This window comes from Neopelma chrysocephalum, unplaced genomic scaffold, assembly GCF_003984885.1.
Source record: "Neopelma chrysocephalum unplaced genomic scaffold, ASM398488v2 Primary Assembly neopelma1_127, whole genome shotgun sequence".
NCBI lineage: Eukaryota > Metazoa > Chordata > Aves > Passeriformes > Pipridae > Neopelma > Neopelma chrysocephalum.
In genome coordinates, this window is record NW_020897789.1 from 224,846 (window position 1) to 249,728 (window position 24,883).

The 24,883-nt window shown below is 38.8% G+C and overlaps 1 protein-coding gene across 3 annotated transcripts in view; it reads left to right on the top strand.

The window, feature by feature from the left end:
• Positions 1-24,883, top strand: part of CDH8 (cadherin 8) — a 153,856-nt gene that overhangs the window by 96,388 nt on the left and 32,585 nt on the right. For 2 of the 3 annotated variants that reach the window (XM_027698402.1, XM_027698401.1), the window contains 2 exons: positions 4,247-4,383; positions 22,590-22,711. In XM_027698402.1, the coding sequence (XP_027554203.1) occupies positions 4,247-4,383; positions 22,590-22,711 (259 nt within the window). Of the gene's footprint in view, positions 1-4,246; positions 4,384-17,239; positions 17,285-22,589; positions 22,712-24,883 lie in introns of all 3 variants that reach the window. The other variant, XM_027698400.1, reaches the window with a different exon arrangement.

Sequence of the window (24,883 nt, forward strand, 5' to 3'; positions counted from 1 at the left end):
AAACAGAAATGAATCACCTTGTGTGCTCCCAATACCACGTCTGCTTTACATGAGTCTGATATAAAAAGGCTCTGTAAATTCAGAGTGTTGCAGTCCCATAAATGAAATGAAACTTGAATATCTCTGAACATGAGAATGAATATTAAGTCATGGGACAAAACATTAAAGAATTCAGAAAAATTATTATAAACAACAGCCTGGCAGGAAAATTGTCTTTTGGTCTAGTGGGAGGTGTCTCTGCCCAAGGCAGGGGGTTGGAACAAGATGATCTTTAAGGTCCCTTCCAACCCAGACCATTCTGTGATTTCCTGGTGTTTTTTTTTAAGAAATAAAAAGTATGTTCATCCTCATTTCTGTGCAATCCACCAGTGCTTTGTTTTTCATTCTTGCTTAGAAGAGATGGAATGTTGTCTGATCTTTGCATCACTTGATCTAAAGGCACGAAACCTCTCAGAGGTTCCCAAGCAGGTGTATAGTTGGGATTGTGGGGCTGTCCTGTGCAGAGCCGGAAGCTGGAATTAAATGATCTATGATACTTTTCCTAACCTGTTGTTTTTAAAAACAAGCAGCAAAATCTCCCCTTTATCCTTAATTGCCATTCTGCAGAGCACAATGCTTAAGGGCTTCCTCATTTTTTAAGCCTGATGGTGGAAAGGATTTTCAAATTTGGCTAATAATTGTAAAAAATGGGCTGTAGTTTGTCTTATTCTAGCCCAGTCATTTCAGAAGCATGTGTTGGAACCACATCTGGAGCACATGGCTCTCTCTCTTGGGAAAGGGGTTTAGCTAAGCTGGGTGCAGAGCTTTACTGGAGTAGGAAGGGTGGTACATTCTGGGTGCAGTATCAACCTTGGAGGATCATTCTCCCTTAACACACAACTATAGACTCCAGTAGCACTTATTTCATGTTTCTGCTGCTATTTTCTGACTATGTTCTATTTATCTGCAGTAAATTATCTTGGATAAAGCATGATCCAGGCACATAGCAAAAACTATGAGTAATAATCTTTCTTCCTATACTGCATCTGCCCCCCCCATAAATCACTGCCCCTCAGTGTCTCTTTGTGGAGAGATAAGCTTTGCTGTAGCAGCTTCTCCCCATCCATATCAGCAGAGATTTCATCTTTGGCAGCAGTTGATCATTTTCTTAATTCACAGCAGGCCTTCAAAACCTAGAGACAGCATTTTGTGCCTCCCCAATGGTGCAGGTGTTTATCTGTCACTAAGTAGGATGTCCCATCTGCCTGGCATTAATAAACAATGGGGATTTACCACTGGTGGGGTGTCAGTGCTGGGATTCCAACCTCAGCAGGGGCAGCAAAAAAGGATTTCTGCTCATATTTACATTGGTGCAAATAAAGAGCAGATCAAGTCATAACAGCAGCAGTGCAGGAGCAGGACTGAGAATCAGTTTAAGTCTTCTGTTAAACCACTGTGGGGTCGTTCCTATAATTGCCATAGCAGACTCATAAACTAACCCAAACTTCCCAATAACCTGTGCTGGCTTTATGGCAATTTCCAAAGATATTATTTCCCAAGATGTTCTTTTCTCATTTTTAGAGTAATATATGTTTTATGTATGTTTTATGGATCTGACAATGCATTCCCATTAAAAAGAGTTACAACACCATTATCATGAAAAGGAAACTGCAAATGAACTATTAGTTTTCCCAGGTTTATGACAGTACAGATTTAATTTTTTGGTTTTGCACCAAATATTTATCAAATAAAACCAGGATAGGGGTTTTACCTCTTTGCTGGCTTGTAAAGACTTGTAACTTATGTTAAAAATGTTTCCTTTTGAATGCTTGGATTGTGTTGTGAATAAATACTATTGGGATGAGATGAAATGCAATATAGTAAACTCACAAATGTCACTCCCTGTTTTATAACTTCAAAATCTGTACAACAGGAACATTTAAAGAAGGATAGATCCTTAGAGAAAAACTGTGTCTTCTCTCAATAAAATTTATGTCAAGCCCAGGTCAACTAAACATTAAATAGCATACAAGCATTTCACATTTTATTTTGTTTGTAGACTTTAAAAATTCATAAATGTTTGATATCAGTAGAGTTCTTTCAGCATCATTACATAAAAATCAAGAAGTAAAGATAGGAATCAACTTTTTTTAAGAAGTCATCATGTATTTTCTTGTGTGAAATCTTAAACCTGTGAAAGGCTATAAGGTATTTTTTACTAACTTCACTAGTACCAGAATTTTACTTTTAATACTTTGATTGGAGCAAGGGAGACATCAAAATAAGGTTAAGATCCATTTTCAAAAATGATTGCCTGAAGTTAGACACCTACAGCTTTATTCTTCCACACAGGTGACCTGATTTTCAGAAGTGCTGAGTTTAGTACAATTCCCATTAAACCATTGAGCACTGAGTATGTGGAGCTCACTACAAAATCAGTTTACTTAAATGTCCAAATATAGATGCATGTGCCAAGCTTTAAGCACAAATATTTCTGATTTTACTTCATTTTTTTCTGGTACTCTTCTTACCAAACTAGTAATTTTTAACTGAGTGAAACTAGTTCTTCTCAGAACTTAAAAACAGAACAAGTAAATATCCAACAAATCCCGTTTCCTAGTAAAACTGAGACTTTCACTCTTAAGTTGTTAGGGACTTTACAGTGTTATCATACTACCCTTGATCTTTAGCAATACATCTTTAAACATTTTGATCAATTTTCATAATTTAGAACTAAGGTTTTGAAAGTGAGCTGTGTCTTGCAGAATGCATTGCACAAGCAATCTAATTGTAATGTAACTTTCATTCTAAATATGAAAATATCTGGCACTGAAGTAAAAAAAAAAAAGAACGCAATAATCCCAAGCTTTGAAATCAGATCCTAATGCTATGTCTGTTAAAATCAATTGTGTCAGGCTGGAATGAGATTGAGTTCATCAGAATGTGTTTATTGTAGCACATAAAGGAGCAGCCGAATCAGAATTTTTTTGGAAATTGCTTATGATAAAGCATAAACCAGAATGAAATAGCTGATTTTTAGATAACTGTGCCATTGTCACTGTAGCAAAATATGCTCTTGTTCTTTTATCAGTGAATTTGAACAGCGTACTTGCAAAAAGTAGAAATGTGATGAGAAACCGACAGTCTTGAGTCACTTTTCTGACCACTCTATAATGTAATCCAGCCTGATACCATATCCCAGCTCACTCTATTATGCCTTGATACAATGCAGAACAGATGTAAAAACTGTCAGTGCATGCTGTTAGTTCTGTAATACACAGACACAAAAGCTTGAAAGGCTTTTATATAAATCCACAATCAGGATTCAGTAAAACCCCTTGAAATCAATTTTTGTTGAACCGTATCAATAGTTTATCACCGAGCTCTCTCGCTCCCTGCCTCTCCTGGTCTAAAAATTGAAGGCTCAATTTTGCGATTTAGTTTTCTTTTTGCAAATAATTCATTAATAGAATAACCCTGTGAAAATGGACAAACATAAAAGCTTTCCTGGAGATCCAGTTCTGAGCTTTAAATCATCATCCTGCTTAATGCACCGTTGGACCAATCTACCACAGCTCTGTCTCCTTGTCAGGCTGCCTCTGTTTAGGCTGCATAATTTACCTGGGCACCCACATTTGCAAACTGTGACTACCTGTCAGATGAAGCTTGTTTTGTTAAAAATCAGTGATGTCAATCCATAAAACAATCAGCCCTTCAGCGTTTGCAGTGTTTTATAGGAAAATGGTGATTCACTGACTGCGTTCTGCCCATGGAGCTGCTTGAACCATAACCAACTAATGTGCTCGGGGAATAGTTCATGCTTCATTAATCTGAAATATGTTGGTAAAATAATATTATTCAGCTTTTTTTTACAATAACCACGAAGCCCACCACTTTTGTGTGCTTAATGCATTACTGTTGAAATTATCATCGTTTACTGTGGAATACCATAGAAACTGTCTAATAACTGTGATGGATTATGTAATTAACTCTTGATCAGCACCGTTTTTCAAAGATCTTACCCAGTGAACCTGAGGGCATTTTATGACCTTCACACTGGGTATACAGCTAATTACTCCTTGGGCAATAATTATTAAGTTTTTTTAGTCTCAGTTTGTCATTTTGTCTTATAAATTATTGTGCTCTTAAGCTTCTCAATCCATTTGGCTACAAAACTGCAGCTCTCAGAGGGCTCCCTAAATTGTCTTGTGACTGTATGGATTACACCAACTTCATTAAGTAGATTACAGGGATGTCTGTTTTGCAGGTTTTCCATTGATCGCCACACTGACCTTGAGAGACAGTTCAACATCAATGCAGAAGACGGGAAAATAACTTTGGCAACACCACTGGACAGAGAAACGAGTATGTGGCACAACATCACTATTGTAGCTACTGAAACTAGTAAGTATTTGTGTGCACTGGCTGTTAGTTCCATCGGGTTTAGAATTGATTTTAACAGTGGAAACTGTATAGCTCAGTAAAGTAAAACATACTGTGTGTTTAAATTATTGAAAGAAAACTTACTTTCTGTGCAAGTTCCAATTTTTTTGGTTTGGTTGTTTTTTTGGTTTTTTTGCAGTGAATGTGGTAGTCGAGGTTTTGAAGAGATAGCTGAGTACTTATGTACAGGGTATACAGGATAAATGTTAAAAAAAATGGTTTAAAAAGCCCAAACCAAAGCCTTGTAACTAGTTAGTTATATTAAGACAGAAAAAAATTAAAGCTTTGCTGTCGTAGAGGTAAATTGTGGGCTCAACCCAGACACTCTTAACGCTGAGTGCTATTATGTTTCGGTGCCATAAATGATTAAGCACAGGGGTAATGTTGCATGAAAGTGGTCCTGTTGGATACCTATGGATAAGTTTACTCATACACAGCAATAGACAAGAACCTGGATTGTTCAGGCCCACAAATCCACTGCCAGTGCTCTGCACACCTGGGTCACCGGCAGCCAGGAGTGCCCTGCCTGGGAACAGGGGTCAGAGATCTTAATCAAGGGGAATTCTTAATTAATTTGGAGCTGCAAGCACTGCTGACAGGATCACATGTGACAGTGTAATTTATTATTAATATTAGCACTGTGTTTTACTCTGTGCATTTGACATAAGCATATTGCAGCAAACGAACACGTTGGGAATGTCTGGGAATGTCGGGCTCTCATCCCGTGTCATCACCTGGACTGAAACACAAACCCTGGCAAGGTTTCTGCTGATGTGCCTGTTCTGCAGTCAGTGGATAGGCACAAGTCCCTTCTGTGCATACACACTTGACACATCGTTGTGAGGATATATGTCTTCAGAGCCTGATGATCAGTGCTGCTCATGTAGAAAATAGGGTGATGGGAATGTTTGCTCTTCCCCCGAGTATCTTTTTTGAAGGATGTAGTATTTTGATACAGAATTTTTAATGTGGTTTCATAGGACTGTAGCTATGAACATAATAAATTGGGGGATAAAATATGTTTATTTAGCCCATTTTTTTTTCTTCTAATATTTCTTTCTGTGGTACTTCTTTGCAAAACCAAATGTTTTAGGAATCCATGACCTATAAGCAAAATGGCACATATAAGTAGAAAGGTGGGTCTGGATGTAAACTAAACTCTCAACTTAAACCCTTTGTAACCTGTATTCCTAGGACCCACCTCAGTAATTTGTGTATTTCATGGCCAGTAGTGCAAACAGTGCCCTGGTAATTCCTGTTAAGTCTTGAAGGCAAACACTACATTGATAAATTAGCAGGAATAGTTTGTGCTTGCAGGAAAGCCAAGCCAACACAGGGAACCAAACTACACAAGGAAAGAAAGGAAGGTCTGGTTTCACAGGACACATTTTCCCAGTTTAATATCTAACAAATTAATAACTTTAATGTTTTTAAAGGAGAAATATATAAAATTACCATGCCAATTGCCTCAGATCATGAGGTTTACCAATGCCGTGGAAAGCAGAATTATTAGTTTGTGATCCAAATATTGGAATAGTAGGATGTAAAGTGAAGTCATTTTACATTTTGTTTCCTCCAAAAAGTCAAAAAAGAACAAGATAAAAAGAATAATTTTGCAAGAAGCTCCTCCAATTCATTTTTATATCTCCCTTAAATGTGTGTGTCAGAGCAGTGTTAGCAGAAGCGTGCTTGGGTGAGCCACACAGGAATGAAGTCTGCCTGTTACATCTTCAGGTTTTTAAAATATAATTATACTCGAGACTTTTGTAAGAAATCAGCCTCGTCATTAGACTTCATGGGAGCCTCAGCATCTCTTGCTATTGTAAAATTGCCTCTTATCAGGCTGGCTATGAAAATAATAATGCCAATCTTGTTCTAAGCATTTGTGTTCCTGCTGATGGCTTATTTTTTGCATTCCTAATATAATTATTTGACATTTACATAAAACAAGGGCTTAATTTCATAGACTACTCTTTTTGCTTATTTAAGTGAAGTTATTTTTAAGCTCCTCATGCAGAAATTAAATTTTTTTCATAGAACTGTCAAGCAGAGTAAAATGGGCATTTTTAGCATTTTTTTTTCCAAGACAGTAATAAGCAAAATCTCTGCTCTAAAATAACAGAAATCTGTTGGAGGCAGACACAAGGAGCAAATGCAAACACAAAGTGTGTCATTACAGTGCTTTCACTGACAGTCATATTAATGGACTGCTGATCTCTCCCATAACAATAAATATGTTGGCATTGTTCATACAGGAACATTTTCTCTTCCTGGGCCTGCTGCTTCCCAGGGCTAATTCAAGGCTCTCCTCTCTATCTGCAGGGCAATGACCAGACCATTTCACTGCCATTAAACTTACTAATCATAAGCCATGACACTGGTTTTCTCTTCTTGATTCCATGGTAGATCCTAAATGTATCCTGATTTAGCAACACTTCCATAGGTAAACACCAAGTTTTGCTGAACTGTAATTCACTATTTCAGAACATCATGCTGGCAGGTTACTTGCAGCTAAACTTGTGCTCTAGGCAGAGGTAACTTTTGGCAGTTATTGTGAAAAAGTAGCTTTGTGTCATCCCTCAGCCACTGCCTTAAGTAGGAATCTTCCAGGACAGGATTGGTCTGCTCAGTGGAGCAAATCTGCTTCTGGGTTTGCTCTTGAATTGGGGATGAAGATCCTCAGATCCAGACTGGCTGATCTTTTTTGTGATCAGATTTAAAATGTGTGTGGATAATTTAAACACGCTACTTATTTTTAATCTGACTGACCCAAAATGTGCATTCAACCTTTTTGTGTCTAGCAAAACTAGGAGGAAACAGAAAAGCATGAGCCAGTGGGGAATGTGACCCTTTTCTACATGTACTGGACAGGCAAAAGAGCAGTTAGTTGAGTGGGTGTTTTTTGTTTGTTTGGTTGGTTGGTTGGTTTTTTCTTTTTTTTCTTTTTTTGTTTAGAAGAAGGACATTTTCTTTTCCTATTCACAAAAGTAGGAAATCTGGCCAGTTCTTGTTCAGAACAAACTCATGCTATTAGTGACAAATAGCATTACCATTGTATTCAGAGACCTGTGCAAGGTGAGACATTTTGGATGGTGCTGTTTCCCTCCTTTACTTTCCCATTATTAGCAGGGTCCTTCCAGCCCCTGGGAAAGAGTTTCTAGTTGTCTGCAGCCTCTGTTTTGGGGCAGTTGTAAAAACAAACTAAGGAACAGCTGCCTTGAGTGGCTTTCCCTCAGATACTTGCCTGACTTTTGCATTGGTTCCCAAAATATGTAAAGAAGTTGCACAGAGCTTTGTGTCCATTAATCAAAGCACAGTAAGGACGTTGTGCTCTGGGTGTGTTGAGGAACAGTCTGGGGGTGGGACTGTGACTGCCAGGGACAGTGAATGGTCACATTGGGAAGTTTCCCTAACACTTGCATGCTAATTCTTCAAATATTTCCTCCACCTGAACCTTTTTGTGGTTCCTAAAGATGAAACAATGCAAAGAGCCACGTGTGAAAAAGAATGAACTGAATGTGATGAACATGGTACAGGTGACATTTAGGTGATACAGGTGATATTTAGGTGGTGGTTTCATTATTTCACATTTAGTTAGACACTTCCCATTAAATTCCTTCTGCTGCTTTGGTCCTCTCAACTGCTACACTTAAACCTGTCTACCCCTAAATATGCCATTTTTTTTGCACGATTTTTTGTTTTGTATTATATTGTTACATTTCTTTCTTATATTATCAGAATAATTTTTGCTTCTTTGTTGTTCAATGTTTTTTCTGCTCTGGTCATGTGGTGACTCCTCTGTGTTGATGAATTCTGTCACATGGATTTTTTAGAGATGATAATATGAGAAAGAATTTTGACATCTTTGGAAGATCCCTCTGAAATACAGGCTTAGGGTGCTCAGAAGAAATACAGGTATTAACACTCATGGCAAGGGTGAGATTGAAAGTTATTGAACCTGTGAATTGATTCTGAAATTTTCTTTTTACATTGCCATTTATCCAAGTTTACTCTGGTGAATGGGCAGGAGCAGGAACATCCAGGTGATTCCAGGCTAGAGGAATCAGGTTCACAGGCAAAATGATTCCCTGAGAATGTCCTTTTCTGTTCTGTGGATACAAAAGGTGATCTTTGTTTTCTGTCACTGACTCTGGACTTTAAATATTGGACTAATGAGATTTCTCATTGGTTTGTGGTGTAGCTGGGACTTCTGTGAGCCCAAAGTTGCACACCAGGGGTGAGAGGTTTATTTTATCTGAATACTTGGGAAAACAGGGGTGGTTAGTCTTGCTTTACAAGTCAAGGTTGAAGGTGCTGCTCACATGTTTGGGCTCTCTGGAGCTATACCCTCAACAGGACAGAAATCTCTGGGCATGTGCAAGTACTTTTTGAGAGCCTGAATTGCAGTGCAGTAAGAATGAATGATCAAATTACAGACGTTTCTTTTGGTGCATCTTTTTTGTCTGTACAAAGGCTCATCACATCTTTGGTTCTTGGGCACTTGTTTGAAATGAATTTTCTACCATTCAGGAAAATCCAGTGAAGTCAGGATCCTAATAGTCAGGTGTGATCCCATTCTTCTGAACACACAAATACATTTTTAGTTGTGCAGATTACAATTATAGCTGTAACTACTGCTCACATGGACATGCCTGTGTTGTTTGCATTAACTGGTTGGCAATTTTGCTGGGCAGTGAAGCAGAGCAGGGTTCAGGCTGGGTTAACCTCCTCAGCATTCTCCCAGTTTCTTGGACAGGTTTTGCAGTACTTACCACGTTATGTGTTGTCAATGTTAGTCAGCTAGGAAGAGAAAATCAAATAGCCATGACTTATTTATTAGAACATTTTTGCTACAGTTCACACAGATTCTGAATGGAGTTCAGAATCACTGATCATTCAAGCAGCCAGATTGCCAGATTATAAGGCATATAATAATTAAACTCCATCTTCTTTAAGCCTCCAGCTCTGTGGATTTCCATTTCCATCTTCTATCAGCTGTAACAGCCACGTTGCATATACTTCTCTAGCACACTCACCGTGTGACTCATTAATACTAAGGAAAGGCCCTGTTCTTCAACCATTGCTGGTTAATTGATATAACAGCAGTGATAAGTGGAGAACTGATGGAGTTTGAAACCAGAGGAAAGACTTAGAGAAGCTGGTTTAACTTAGGCAAGAAAGAAGCAACCTGATTTGACTGCACAACATTCCTCCAAATTAAATATGAATGTCCTGATGTTTGCATACTCATCCCTAAGCTGTGGCTGAGGTCTGCTTGAGGTACAGGATTCTAGTGAATTCTTTGAAAACAAAAACTATACTGTAATGCCTTCACTATTAGCAATGCTTCTCTGAAATTTTCTTTTTAAAAAGTGAGGTAATCCTCTTCCCAAGAATATGTGTATTACATAGTGGAGCTTCATTGAATGACACCATAGGTTGCAACGAGTAAAACTTTCTAAACATATTCCCACTGACAGCTCAGGTTCATGATAAACACAGCAACAAATAACAGCAAGCCAGGTCACTGTCTTTAAAGACAGATGATCCCTTTAAAGTCCCCGAGCTTTCTGTCACCTGATGTAACACTGAGTGAGCTGCTCAAGGTTTATATTTTCCTCCTGGGTGTGTTGTGACACTGGATTCCTGAGCCTGCCTTCGGGTCGACTGTCGGTGACCCTTTTTAAGGAACTACCACGAGGATATTCAGGCACAGACAGGTCCTTTTATAATGAGTTTAGACTCCAGCCTTTTCAGTGTGGATATCTTTGCTCTGTTGTGTCAGGTTGCAAGAAGGCTCTCCTAAAACTTCTCCCTCTTAGATTAGATATTGGGAAGAAATCGTTCCCTGTAAGGGTGGGGAGGTCCTGGCACAGGTTGCCCAGAGAAGTTGTGGCTGCCCCAGCCCTGGAAGTGTCCAAGGCCAGGTTGGATGGGGCTTGGAGCAACCTGGGCTAGTGGAAGGTGTCCCTATCCATGGCAGGGTGGAACAAGATGGTCCCTGAGGTCCCTTCCAACCCAAACCATTCCACAGACACAACAGAGCAGTCCCTGGGGAATTCTAAAGCCAGAGCAGGACTGCCTGAGAGAGGATATTTCTCTTAACCTAGAGCCATGCTTTCAGCCAAGTTTTAAATCTCTGAACGAAGGGGTTTAATGTAATTTCTGTTCTCCTTATTCTGCAGGCACTGCAGTCACAGAGCTGTTCTTTTCCTTGTGATTGACTGCTTTGTCAAATGATTCTTGGTGTTCAGGTTCAGGTGCCAAACGAGCAGCGTTCCTGTGGCAGGCTCAGCCCCTGCCCAAGGAGTGGCAGGGCTGCCACAACTGGTAGAAATTCTCGTGAGTAATTGGTCAAAGCATGAGATGAAAATCTAGACAAGGTCTGAAATGTAAATGGCCATTTGCCCACAATAAATATTTTGCAGGCACAGAGCAGAGGAGTCTCAAGGACAAAGCTGTGGGCTCTGTCTGACAGAGGTAATTACCCATACCAACGGCATTCTTTAGAAATGAAGAAGAATGAGGCAATTTTGTCACCTAATGGGAAAGGGCATAAAGCCAGAAAGACTCTTTATGGTTTACCAAGAATATAAATACAATAATTGAATCGTCACCCAGCACACCCTCTGCTAAAGTTATCTATATTGTGTATTCCTTTAAAAAATACAAGGACACTAATTAAAAATGAAGAGAGACATAATCTTTCTTCAGAATAATCCTTCAGCTACAATGTACTTTTTAATGCCATGTATACCTTTGCTCATGCTTTCATTTATTTAATTTTAGCCTTTTATTGTAAAAATTACTATAGGCATTATTAGCAATAATTCCAACATTTTAGGGAGTTACTTTGGTGCATCATATAAATTATCTCTAATTTAGGGCTGAGAAAATTTCAGTGAGTTTGAGGAAGAGAAGGAAAGGAAGCCTTTATGGAGGTTTAAACAGGAGAAGCTCGGGAATATTAACCTTTTCTGCTTGACCCTTTTTGCTCTGGCTTAGTGGAACTCAAACTAGATAATCCATCATTTTTACACTGAAATGCAGAATTTACTAAGGTAGTTTTTATTCATCTGCACATAACTACAGGGTTACACAGAACTCCACAGATCCCAATGGGTCACTGAGGATTTACCACTGGGCAGTGGAGGACTGGTGCATCCTGTCAGGCCACTTTGCAGTTCTCAGCTATGAAAGTGTATTCAAACATAGCACAAAGTTTCCAATTAGTGCTTTTCACAGGTCAAGAATAGCAGGAGAGGTGATCCACAGGGATAACAGCATGGGAGTGGCCATATGAGGAGGAAATAGAATGGGAATGGAGTGTACTTACTGCATAAAATGGCCTCAGTGGTTCAGGATTAAAATTCAGGTATGGGATGCTGAGCAGAAGTTGGATGTCTCTGGTTTCAGAGGGAAGCATGTAAGGCAGCTGTGAATAAAGCAGCTGAGTAATTCACTGCAAAAATAAAATACGTCAGAGAAGGGAATAAACATCATTATGGTGAGGAAAAGGAGAGAGATTTGCATGAACAGTCTAAAATACTTCATTTCTGGTTTGCTGGCATTACAAAGGCAGGCAAGACATCCTAGTTCTAGGCTTGCAAATATTCATTTCACAAAGACAAACTGGAGTCAGGACACTGTTCAAAGTTTAATACACAAAAGGTTGGGTTACTAGGTGGTGTTCTAGAAGGAAATAAGGATTCCTGGGGCACGAAACAGAAGGATTCATGTAAGGAATACAAGGTTCATTAGTGGAAATGTGCACAGATTAGTGACTAATTCATGCACAGCGTGTTAAGTTACTTTGATGAAATCTGGAGGCATGGCTAAGCTGACAATATACGGATTATATTAACAAAGTGAGGGCATCTTTACCCTGAGCAACTACCAGCTGGCCATCTGTACTTTGAACAGTTGACTCCAAAGTTCTAAAGAAAATAAGATTAATCTTAGAAACACTGGGTAGTATTCATCTTGTTTGGTAAGCTGAATTCATCAACTTTGAGTGGACTGTGACTGTCTAAAATCCCCTGGTTTTTCTGTGAGGCTGAAGCATGAGAGCAGGTCAGAGTAGAGGTTTGTAGCTGAATATAGCTTTGGACAATCTTCTTTAAGCATATTTCTGTCTAGAATAAAGACTCTACTCAGGGTAGCATACTTTGAGCTTCTAGGAAAGGTACTGGATAGCAAAAGATGACACTATTTTCTGGCTGAAAAACAAAGGAGGTGATTTTTTTAAAGGTTCATACTGATGTGTAGGGACATCTTTTTGCTTATTTCTGAAGGTATGGAAGTAAGAAAGGTTTGATGCTACACTTCTAGAATCTGATTCATATCCAGCATCTCCAATAATATATTATCTGTGAAGGAAACATAAGACTAATTAAATTGCACTGTTAAGAAAAATCAGTCTCAGAAAGGAATAGGAGCTCTTAAAGTAATGACATTTAAATACTTCTATAATAAATTCTGCTTTAATAATAATTTTTATTAAAGCATTTTGATGTTTTGTCTACTAGTAAGGGAGGGATTTCATTTGAGCTATAGATTATTTTACTTCAGTTATGAAATCATTTAAAATAAAAAAACCCCAACAAATATTCCAGACATCTTGTCCTCAATCAAGCTGCTTATTGTTATTATTGTTACTGCTAGTCATTAGAAAATTTCAGAGCTAATCATAATTGACAATAAGACCTTGCATATCTAAGTCAATATTTTATGACATTTTAATATGCATGAGGTATTAGCATATTAATAATATAATTGCTCTAAAGTGTGGGCCAGATTCCTGACTGGTTTATGGCAGCACAACTCCCTTGGTTAAGCTGGAATTGAGAAACAGAGCAGCAAATCATGCCCTGGAACTTCTGTTGTATCTTAAAATTTTTCTTTTCCTGCCTATTCACTGGTTAATTTTTTAAGGTAAATCCTTTTCTGTCACTTAAGGGCACCATATTATTTCCTGGAATTTTTGTCTCATTGTTATATTTAGATATTAAAAGCTATTACTTCCTCACAACAATTTAAGGCATTGCTCTGCCTCAGAAAATCTGGGCTCCTAATTCGTCTTGTTGTGCTGTGACCCACAAGAAGTGAAGATCCATTGGCATTTCATCCCATTGTTATTTCCAGTGTGTAATGAAGGGATCAGAAAGATGTGGTTCCCTCTGCTTTTCTGTGGTTCCCTTTTTCCTAACTATCTTTTCCTTCCTATTGTTGGCTGCCACAAGGAAGTATCTTCAAAAGCATTTAGTAGACTTTGACTTTTGCTGAAATTATATGTCTGTAGAGTAAAGCTTCCTACTTTCAGATGCTTCTAGAGATTGCAAATGTGGTTTCATTATTCCTTATTCTTGAAGTTAGTTTTAATTTTTTTCCATTTTTTTTTAATGTTAATTGCTTTTTTTGCCAAAAAACCCCCAAACCTGTAAAACTTCAAACATTTCTACCTTGCCATTCTTTGGAGTTGATAAGTGCCCTGCTAATAAGTGCTAAAACTTTAGCTGTATTTTTAATTTCTGCACTCGTATAATTATTCCCCCCTTCAATATGTAACACAGTTAATTTACTGCAAACTTCCTCCTGACTTGTACCCTCATTAGACACAAATAAGGCTCAACAACACGGTGTTTTATCACAAATACAGGTTGTTTTCTGCCAGCAGTTGTTTCAGTTTGGTCTCTGGATAGATATGTGGGTGGAAGGATGTTGGCAGCATTTTTTTTTTTATCCTTTTCCCTTAAGGATTTACCTGGGAGCTGTGAATAAACCAGAACTGTTTCATTGTCCTAAACCTGACATGACTTTAGCAGCTTCCAACACAACCCTCTCCAGCAGCTATACTAATACTTTATTTTGAATTATGTATTTGTTTACCCATATTGACGTGTCACATATATCTTGATTAGGTGTCACTATGAATATAAAGCTCACTGTGGTCAAAATTAGATATGCAGAGCAGTCTCTAAGGACATACTGTTTGCATCCAGAGCTTCTGTCAGGAGACAAGTTACCCAAATATTGCAAAGATGCTACAATTTTGAATTAGGATGCCTCTTTTAACTCTTTTCGAGCCTCATCCCATCCCTTTGTTCCCCCTGATTTCATATCCCCATTTCATATCCCATGCATTCCTAGAACCACAGCGTCATTCAGGTTGGAAAAGATCTCCAAGGTCATTGAGTCCAACCCATCCTCGATGCCCACCTTGTCCCCCAGCCCAGAGCACTCAGTGCCACGACACCTCCAGGGATGGGGACTCCACCACCTCCCTGGGCAGCCCCTGCCAAGGCCTGACCACCCTTTCCAGGGAGAAATTCCTCCTGATGTCCAACCTGACCCTCCCCTGGCACAGCTGGGGGCCGTTCCCTCTCCTCCTGTCCCTTGTTCCCTGGGAGCAGAGCCCGAACCCCCCTGGCTCCCCCCTCCTGTCAGGGGGTTGCAGAGCCAGAAGGTCCCCCCTGAGCCTCCTTTTCTCCAGGCTGAGCCCCCCCAGCTCCCTCAGCCCCTCCTGCTGCTCCAGACCCTTCCCAGCTCCATTCCCTTCCCTGGATGTGCTCCAGCCCCTCAATGTCTTTGATGTCTTGAGGGGCCCAGAACTGGACACAGTTGAGGTGCAGTCCCAGCTTGAGCATCACTGCCCTGCTCCTGCTGCCACACTATTGCTGGTACAGCCCAGGTGCCCTTGGCTTTCTTGCCCCCCTGGGCACACCCAGCTCATGTTCAGTCGCTGTTGATCAGCACCCCCTGGGTCTTTTCCAGCCCCTCTGCCCCAGCCTGGAGCTGCAGGGAGTTGTGGTGACCCAAGGGCAGGACCCAGCACTTGGTTTTGTTGACCCTCACACTGTTGGCCTGATCCCATGGATCAGCCTGCCCAGATCCCCCTGCAGAGCCTTCCTGCCCTCCAGCAGATCAACACTCCCACCCAACCTGGTGTCATCTGTGAACTTAGAGGATGCACTCAATCCCCTTGTCCAGATGGTTGATGAAGATACTAAACAGGACTGGGACCAATCCTGAGCCCTGGGGGACACGACCAGTGACTTGCTGCCAAGTGGGTGTGACACCATTCTCTGGCACCACTCCCTGGGCACCAGCATCAACCAGTTTGTCACCCAGCAGAGAAGGCACCTGTCCAAGCCTTGGGCTGCCAGTTCCTCCAGGAGAATGCCATGGGGGGGGGTGTCAAAGACTTTGCTGGGGTCTGGGGGGACACATCCACAGCCCTCAAATCACTCCCTCATATAATATGTAGGTTACATGAAATGAGCACTGTGTTATCCAGTACATTGAATATCTACTATTTCTCCCAGCATTTTCTTTTTGGAGTCCGTGCACATGAATAGGAAGTGGTGACACCAAGGTGGATTTTTCAAAACATGCACGTTGTGATTAAAGCAGAGCACCATCCCAAGTGATTTAGAATAACCAGAAAGCCTGGAGTTTCTGGGTTGTTGGGTTTTTGGGTGGCACAAGGTTGCTTTTGCTTCCCATTCCCCTCTAGTCCTGAGGTGGATATCAACTAGCTTTAGCATCCTCTCCCTCAAGGACAAACATCTCACTTACCCTGGCCCCATGTCCTCAGTCACATTGCAGCAGCTGATAACTTCTCTTTTCTAAATACAAGAAATCTAAATACAACGTGGTCTTTTGATTTTCCCTTATAACCAGGGTTATGGTACAGGAAACCCTCTTCCCACCTGTGAACTACATTTGCTTTTCCAAAATAGTTTTTTTTTCCTTTCCAAGCCCTTTTGATCTGTCTGTTCATTCAGACAAGACAATATCATTAATGCAAATACACCAAACAAAACAAGATACTTCTGAAAAAACTTACAAATCTTTCCCAGTTTTGCAAATGGCTCTCACAATTCAGAGAGTATCAGAAGTAATTACTCAGTAACTGTTTGTAAGACTCCTGAATAACTGCTCAGCTTCATGGTATGAAAAAGAACAAAGAGGTTACATTTGAATGCCAAATTTAGCCTGACCTCAGATAAACAAAATGAGGGTTAACTGATTCTATCAGTATGTATTGTGCCTCTGTGAAAGGAATATATTCACTTTTTTAAATTTAGTTTTATTATCAAGTTTTATAAATCAGTGTTGATCCTTTGAAGTTAACAAAGCACCCAGTTAAAGTCTCTGCTTTAATTTAAATTATATTTACATTTAAAATCTTAAATTATTTCAAATTTAGGAAATAATGCAGTATTGCTACTACAGTGGTAGATAAAGAACTGAGTGCAGAGTTAGGTGGAATGTCACTGATTAAAAAAATAATATCCATTTGGTCTTTTTACCGGCACGTTTCGTTTTTCTGCAAATTTTAAGTAATTGATTCAAAATCTTATGGGTTCTGGACCACATGAAACAATTTTAATGTCCTGCATGCATTAATGAGTAAACAATTTTAATGTCCTACATGGACTAAGGTGGAAATAAAAGAAAACCCCACCGAAATAGAAAGTAAGTGAAAATTTTGTCTGAAGGTCTGAAGGGCCTGAAGAATATGGTTTATTCATTTAATATTTTCTGCCTTGGCTTATACATGCACCACAGAAATTTTACTCTTTATCTTTTCTTCTGGCCTTATCAGCAGCCTCAAAGTGTAATCTGTCCTTTAGTCCCAAGCTTTAGTCCCATCTTGGTTAAAGGCAAGTGTACGTGGCCTACCTGAGCCAGCCTTTACAGATGGAGCTGCTGAACTTTGGGAACCTCTTAACTACAAATTCAGCTTTGAATTCACAGCCTTGCAAAACTAGTCTGTCCTCAGTTTCCCCTCCTTCTTGTCCTCCTTTTCCAGGCTATGCAGTGGAAATGCCCTCCCCGCGCTCCCCCTGGTCAGCGGGTACGTATGGCTCTTCTGGAAGCATGTCTTGTGCAAGAGTCTGACACTGCCCCATGGCCATCAGAGGTAGAAAAGTGGACAAAAATGAAAGAGTTGGATGATATTAAGCAGCTCCAAGTTTACTTGTGACAGTCTATCAGTGAGGACATAAAAATAGAATGTAACGTGGCTTTGCTCCTGACTCGTTCAGTCTTCTTCTGGAGCCCGGAATAAAATAAACCCAGTGAGCTCCTGAAAGGAGACAAAACTTTTCAAATCTGCTATTGTTTGTCTCCCGGGGAATGACTTAAGGAACAAACCCAAGAAATATGTTTCCCATCTTTTCCTTTCCGCGCCCCTCCCACACACTTGTACACACAGAAATCGCCACAATCTGCTCCTCCTGAGTGTTCCAGGGGCTGAAAGAAATAGAAATGGAATATTAATTTGGAAGCAGTGATTGTTTCTTGTCTTAGCAACTTGTACAGGAACCTTTCTGCTGTGTACTGATATGTTTATATTGTTGTTTAGATATTCCACAACTTAGTATTTTCTCATCCTTTAAAAACGCAATAATTTCAAGGGAGAATCTAAATCTTCCTGGTGAGCAATCCTGTCTGGGTTTTTAGTTTGGTTGCTTGAATTTTGTCCTAATTCAGAAGTAGCTTGTGTTCTGGTATTTTTAACAGAAACACTGGCAATTCCTGATGTCTCCTGACAATTTTGGAGTCAGTTTGAGGCACTCAGTCTGTCTTGAATCAGATCATTACACAACGCTTCAGACAAATGAGCACAGGATTTGCTGCTGTATCTGATTTCTAGAGTTAAGCTTCAACATAAATAAAACTTCAGTTTCACAATAGCATCTGTGTTTCTCGGGATTCTTGAAGTCAGATTTGTCAGTTTTATATGACAGAAAGATTGTTATAAGCTGTGGTGTTCTAGAGGTAAAGTATTGCCCAATGAAAACAACAGCATAAACTCTAACAGGAGAAATAAACTTGTCCTGCATGTGGATTATCTTAATAAAATCATCAGATACAACTTTGATAAAGTCATGGGGGATGGATCTGTTAAAATACTACTTCATAAGTTTGAAATATAAGGGATGTAAACCAAGAACCCTTGTTTTTTATTAAGTCAGTGATTCAGATTTTGGTTTGATTTCTTTGTTAGAACCAGGACTTCCTCTACTTCTAATTTAAAATATTATTATAGTAGAAATTTCACTGAATCACAGAAGCATGAAATAGCCATTTCTGAGCTATGTAGTGATGATAATAATAATAATAAAAATGTGTTATTTTCTAGGAATCTACTTTCTGTTCAGGTACTTCATTTTAGTTAAAATGCAAGACCACTAATGAGTTCTTAAAGAGAACCTTGAAGTAGTTTTGGATGATTTAATTAAATAAAGAAAAACTGGATTAAACTGAATTCCCTTGGATTTAACAAATTATAAACTTCATTTTGGGCTGCAATAATTCTCTTTCTCAAAGACAACTTGTATGTGTATCTGTCAAGGAAAGACAGGGGGAAGTGTTTTAAGCATGTTTATGAAGTGTTTAAGTGTTTATGGGAGTTGAAAAGCTGCATTATGTTCTGTTAGTTATGGCACAAGACCAAAAATTTTATTTATAAGCTCCAGTTACTCCTAGTGTGACTTGTTGCCTGCAGTGACAACATTAACAACACTCAGTGCTTTGCAATACAACTTTCCAATGAAACAGGAACATCTTAGTTGTGAGGGGGTTTTTCCAGGAAGAAAGAAAAATATTGGTGTGGTAAAACATGCATCTGTAACCTCCAAAAGATCAGGTTTAGAGACACTAAAGGGCTCGATAATGTTTTGTTGTTTTTTGGTTTTTTTTTAATTTGACTTTGGTTATCTCATCTGCCTCATCATTTTGGTATCAAACTCAGCAGCCTTTTTAAATCCTGAGTGGGTTTCAATGGGTTTGTTACTCAGAGGAGTACCAGCAAGTTGTGTGTTTCCAACTTTTAGTGTTCCAGTAGAATCTTGAGAACAGGGGAGAAAAGCAGGAGGGCTTTTTTAGGTGCTTATAATCCTTGTAGACTATTCAATATGCATTTCTAAACCCAGTTGGATCTCCCATTATTTTTTTGAGTTTATTTATTATCACAAGCGAGTCCCACTAGTTATTTCTACATGGAGTTATCCTTTCCTTATTTCTGCCTGGCTGTTCCTTTCTGTGTGTGCTGTGCTCATCCAGAGCACCCTGCTGGATGTCAGGGCTGTGGGCAGTAATTGAGACCTCAGCAGAGCTACGGATGAGCTGCACTCTGGGAAGGGATGTACACAATTTGCACATGTGTTCCTTACAGCTCCACGCTGTGCTGTGCCACTGCTGTCCCCAGATGACCAATATAATGTATTAACTAAGTCCTTCTGTGCAGCTGTGACTGGAAAAGACTTTTGGTTAACCAGACTAGTTGAGGTTTTCTCAGCATTTTTTATAATTTTGCGCCTCAGGGTGCTAAATTTTCAAACGAAGCTGATGGTTCTCAAGTGACAGCCCTAATGACACACTTGTATTGCAAGATTCAAGGTAGGTCTTTTTAAACTGCATCACAATAAAGCTTTTAAAAATCTGTTTAGCTCCTTAGAGAGTCTTTAACTTTAAACTGTTCTATGATTTTGCATAAAAGAACTGATTAGAATTTAAGCAATCAGTCTTGCTGCCTACATGCAAGACTCAGTCTCCTTTAATTCTATTGACTGAGGGGTTTATTGGGAAAAAAATCCTAAAACAAACAAAAAAACCCCACCCAATAATTAAATCTGGGTTTTCTCAGTAGTTTAGAAAGAACTGACTCTCCATTTATACAAATGAGGAAAAGTCCTGAAGGCTGAATACTATTTAGGGAGACACCCAGATGTGTGAGGAGCAGCTGACCATGCAATAGGAGCAGTCTGTGCTCTCTGGGATCTGTGGAGCCACTTCAGTCCCTTCCCACTTCCAGTCCAAGGATTTTGGGCATTGCTAACAGAGCTGGATTCAAATATCCTCTGAGTACGTTTTGCCCCTGAGAAGTTTTCAGACATTAAAAATATGAATATGAACAGATGGGACTGTTTTATCTGGACACTGTTTTCAAGCTGGATTTGCTTAGTAAGGACTCATCAATGTGTCTAAAAAGGTGTGCTCAGTAAACACTTAGCATAAAGTGAAATTTCCTTGAAAAGTTGGGAATGACAAAATAATTCAACATACTCAGTGTGGTGGGCAGTACAAGCTGTAGATAAAATTCCCTTTCCATCTCTCTCTCTTTCTCAACAACAAATTTCATCACAGTCACAAGAACCCTAAAAGGCAGCAGATATCCCCTTGTTTGGAGATCTCCAAACCAGTTGGGTCCCTCTTGTGTTTAGTAAATTAATTTTTTAAATGAATTCTCATCAAGTTTCTAATTATAATATCTTTAAATTTAATGTTTGTATTTCTGATGAAAGACAAACATTTTGGGGGCAGTCACAAGGGACATGAATAATTTCTTTAGAAGCTTATCTAATTAATTACATTTCTCTGTAATGTCTTTAAAATTTGAACTGCCATCATTTCATTAATTTGGATAAAAGTAAATCTTTAGTGTTTAAATATGACACTAGTGCTGAGAATTCTGATAAGCTCGAGATTCATTGTCTGTATTTTTATCAAGTGAAGATTAAAAAAAGTGTTTAAAATGTTTGGGATTCATGATTTGCATATTTGGTTTCAAATACATTATTATTTCATGGCATGAGTTTCACCTCACATGTTAGTAAGATCATATGATGCAAAATGGACATAAATATTGGTCCTAAAATATTTTAGTGGGGTTTTCTTTTTTTCCTGTAATGTATTTCCCTCCAAACAAAAACTTTGGTGTCCTTCAAAAGGGAAACATTTAAAGTCTGATGTGTGGTAATCTTCCATATCCTATACTGGTGGAATGTTAATGTTTGAGGCTATCCAGCAAATATAAAGCCTTTCTTTATACCACCAGTATCTTAGGGTTGTGTCTTTTGAAATTGTTATTTTTGTGCTATTTCAAAGTAATGTCAGTTGAGCAGTTGAAATTTGCACATTTATAGGTGGAGCCCCACAAATTATGGCCACTGTAGCATACAAGGAGAAAACAGGCTGTAAGATGTAGGGTTGGATTAGGTCACAACACAATTAACCCTGATGGAAACCACCAAAAATACAGTGGTTCTTCCTTTATTCATCTGTCACTCGTAGGGCTGCCACCAGTTGCTCCCTGTGCAGTGGTGGAGCCCAGTCTTTGTGTACTTTGTAGACATTTGAAATGATAAATACATTGAATACCAGGCAGTGGGAGATCTGACATTGTTGATGGTAAAACCAAGGTAAAATACTGTGATTGTAAAATATTAACTCACTAAGTGATGGACTTTGAAATTAGTACTGAGTTACTTGTAGGGATGTGTATGTGCTATGGAATTGTTTCTCAAACTGTTCAGATCAACTGGTCACCCCAGTTTAAATCAAGTTCATGTTTTTGCTCTTTGGGGAAAAATAATCTATAATATTTATAAAGAATCTCTAAATAAATTAGCTATACTGAATTTAGGGAAAGACACTAACAACTGACTCTGAAATCTGTTAAAATGCAAACTGGTGGTTTAGCTTTTCTTGCCTTACAGCTCATTCTCCTCTTTACAGGGGTAAGCAATTTTATGCAAAATAGCTCTATATTATAAATAATGAGTTGTTACTTCGGGGAAGAAAGAAGTTCACAGGTCATGGTTTTGGTCAGTGGGAGATGATCAAAGTGCTTTAATAGTCCAAATTACTGTCTAGTTTTGCCTGTGTCAGTCTACCATCCATCTTCCTCACGATGTGGGTCACCACATTAACCGTATTTGCAATGAAGAAATAATAGATGGGCAGTCAGAACAATTAATAGAGTGAAATGCTCTGTGCTCTGCCAAAGATAAACAAAGAAATAAATCTCTGCTGTTTACAGCCTTCCCTTTTCCATGTATAATGGACTTTATCAATAAAACAATACAAACTTCATCAAAGAAAAATCTTACCAATTTAGCCCAAGAAAGGTCTTCATTGAGCTAATCTCTAACAAATGCTGTTTGCAATAGGGATCTATTTATTCTTTTCAACCATGAAACACTGGCCATCCCTCTTTATCTCCCACTCCAACTCCACGATCCGTTATGGATAAGGCAGCCCAGTTAGGCAAGGACAGGGGACAGGAAGGGCATGGTTGCTGTGGGTGCATTTCTGGGTGTATTTAGGTTCAGATTAAATATGCTCACCTTCTACACTTTGGTTTCTTGCCTTAGGGAACCACAGCCAAGTGTCCCGGGTGCCTGTGGCCATCAAGGTCCTCGATGTGAACGACAACGCCCCCGAGTTTGCCTCAGAGCACGAAGCCTTTCTGTGTGAGAATGGGAAACCTGGACAAGTAAGTGTCTCCATGTTTTTATGTTGTGTGAGACTGAGGTTGAGTTTCTCCCTGTCCCCATATGTCATCTTCATTCCCAAAATATATCCCTGTATATTCATACTAACAACCCTTAATGTTAACTGAAGATAAACCCGTGATCACATTCTGTGGTACATCTCTCGTTATATGGGCATATTTTATTTAAATATAGGCTTTAAATTAAAGCTTTAAATAAAAATTCTGAGTGTTTTTATGCTCCCACTGTTCCCACTCTGTGTGATGGAGCTCAGCACTTCATAAGTTCAGGTGTGTCAGGAGGTAAAAGTATAATCCAACCTGAATTCCAGCCCAGTTATTGAACTATATTGCAGCTGCTTCCAGGTATAATTTAGAAGAAACAGTTAAAACAATAAACCCATTTCTCCTCACCCTTATTCCAGTTATAATCTCTATTTAGTTCTTACTCACTTTTTTATGACAGTTGGGAAAAAACAAGACAGCAAACCAAAACTTGATGGGAAATCACGTAAATTGTAATTGTGTTTAAGGTTTCTAAGGAGGAATGGGGTGATGGAGAAATGGAGTTGGAGTTTTCATTATATTAAAAAAAAAGGAGAAAAAAAGAATTAACAGGTTATTTTCTCCTTCATTTAATGAAAAAAGAGGAATTCACACAACACTCCACAAGGTGAGGTAAACATAGCAAGATATGGATCCAAACTTTATAGTCTTTTTCAAAGAACATGAAGCAGATAAGATTTGTTAAAAAGCATCCACTTTGAAGGACAAATGTACAGAAATAGGGAAGGATATCTCATATCCCACATAGATGACAAGGCAAAGATTCCAGAATATGTACAGACATTTAGAAAGTAATGCAGTGTAAATGAGATGGAAACTTTTGTCCAGCATGAGAAACACCGTGTGTTGCAACAATTCACTGTTTTTAAACTTTGTAATTTATTTCTAGATTGTGACATTTTATTTGAATAAACAGCAGCTGACAGCATGACACTAGGCTTGTTAATCCAACTATTCCTGTGTCTCATGTGGGTGTTAGGCATTAAATTCACTGTTCTCCAAAGAAGGTTACCTGACAATAGAGTTGGAAGTTATTTTCTTTCAGCAGTGTGAAATGACAACCTATATAGCAATATATGACAACCTACCTCTGGCAGGATTGCATTGTTACAGCAGATGACTTGACTTCTAGCACCCCTTTTTGTTTAGTAAAACGGTGTCAAAATGTGTCATTTGAGAAATGAGAATTCTCTCTAACCAGTGAAAAGGAGATTATTGAGATGTGCCCTTATGGGCAGACAGTCATGTCACTGCTGGCATTTAAGTTCCTTCAGCTCAGGGTGGATTTCTGTTTAGCTCGGGGTGGATTTCAGATGCTGAGTAGTTAAGTTTTCTGGAATACATTAAATTCTAATGAGGATAACTTTACCCAGGACTCAGTAAGCCTCCCTAAAATCAGAAAGCTCTGTTGTACAGTGTTTTCTGACTATATTTATCTAGGTATTCCTGTCAAATTTCAGGTGGTTTAAGACATGGTGAAAAATGTTCACATTTCATTTTGGAATGAAACAATAAATGAGATGATTAAGAGTCAGCTGTTAAAAGAGGCTTTTGTTTAAGCACTTACAGAAAACTTTCATTAAACCACGATATTCTTTATCTTACCATTACCTTTACACTCTTGATCTGATGGCAGATGTCACTCTTGAACATGGATCCTGTGTGAACTTTACAGATGGTTATTAAATATTTGGCTGCCAGCATGGATGAGGTGGCACTGATCCTGCAATTTATTCTGTGTTTTAAACAAATAAAATTACTGGAACAATAACCAGAATAATCACCAAGGTTAGGTTCTGAATTTAAGTTGTCATTCAAAAATTATCCACTCCTGTAGAGATTTTAGTATCTCCACAACTTTATTGTTTTTTTCTTATGCTTATTTCTCTGTTCAAATTTCAGAAGAAATCATATTCATCAGTCAAGATGTAAAACTCAAAAAATTAAATATGTGTCAGCTATTAAATAGCTGATATGAGAAAGATACTACTCCTTATTTAGTAGCAAAAGGCTGATTTGAATTGTTCTCCAAAGTTTAAACCCAAATGTTACATGTGCAGGAAAGGTGTAACTGTGCAATTCCAGTCTATTTACACTTGCAGTTCAACT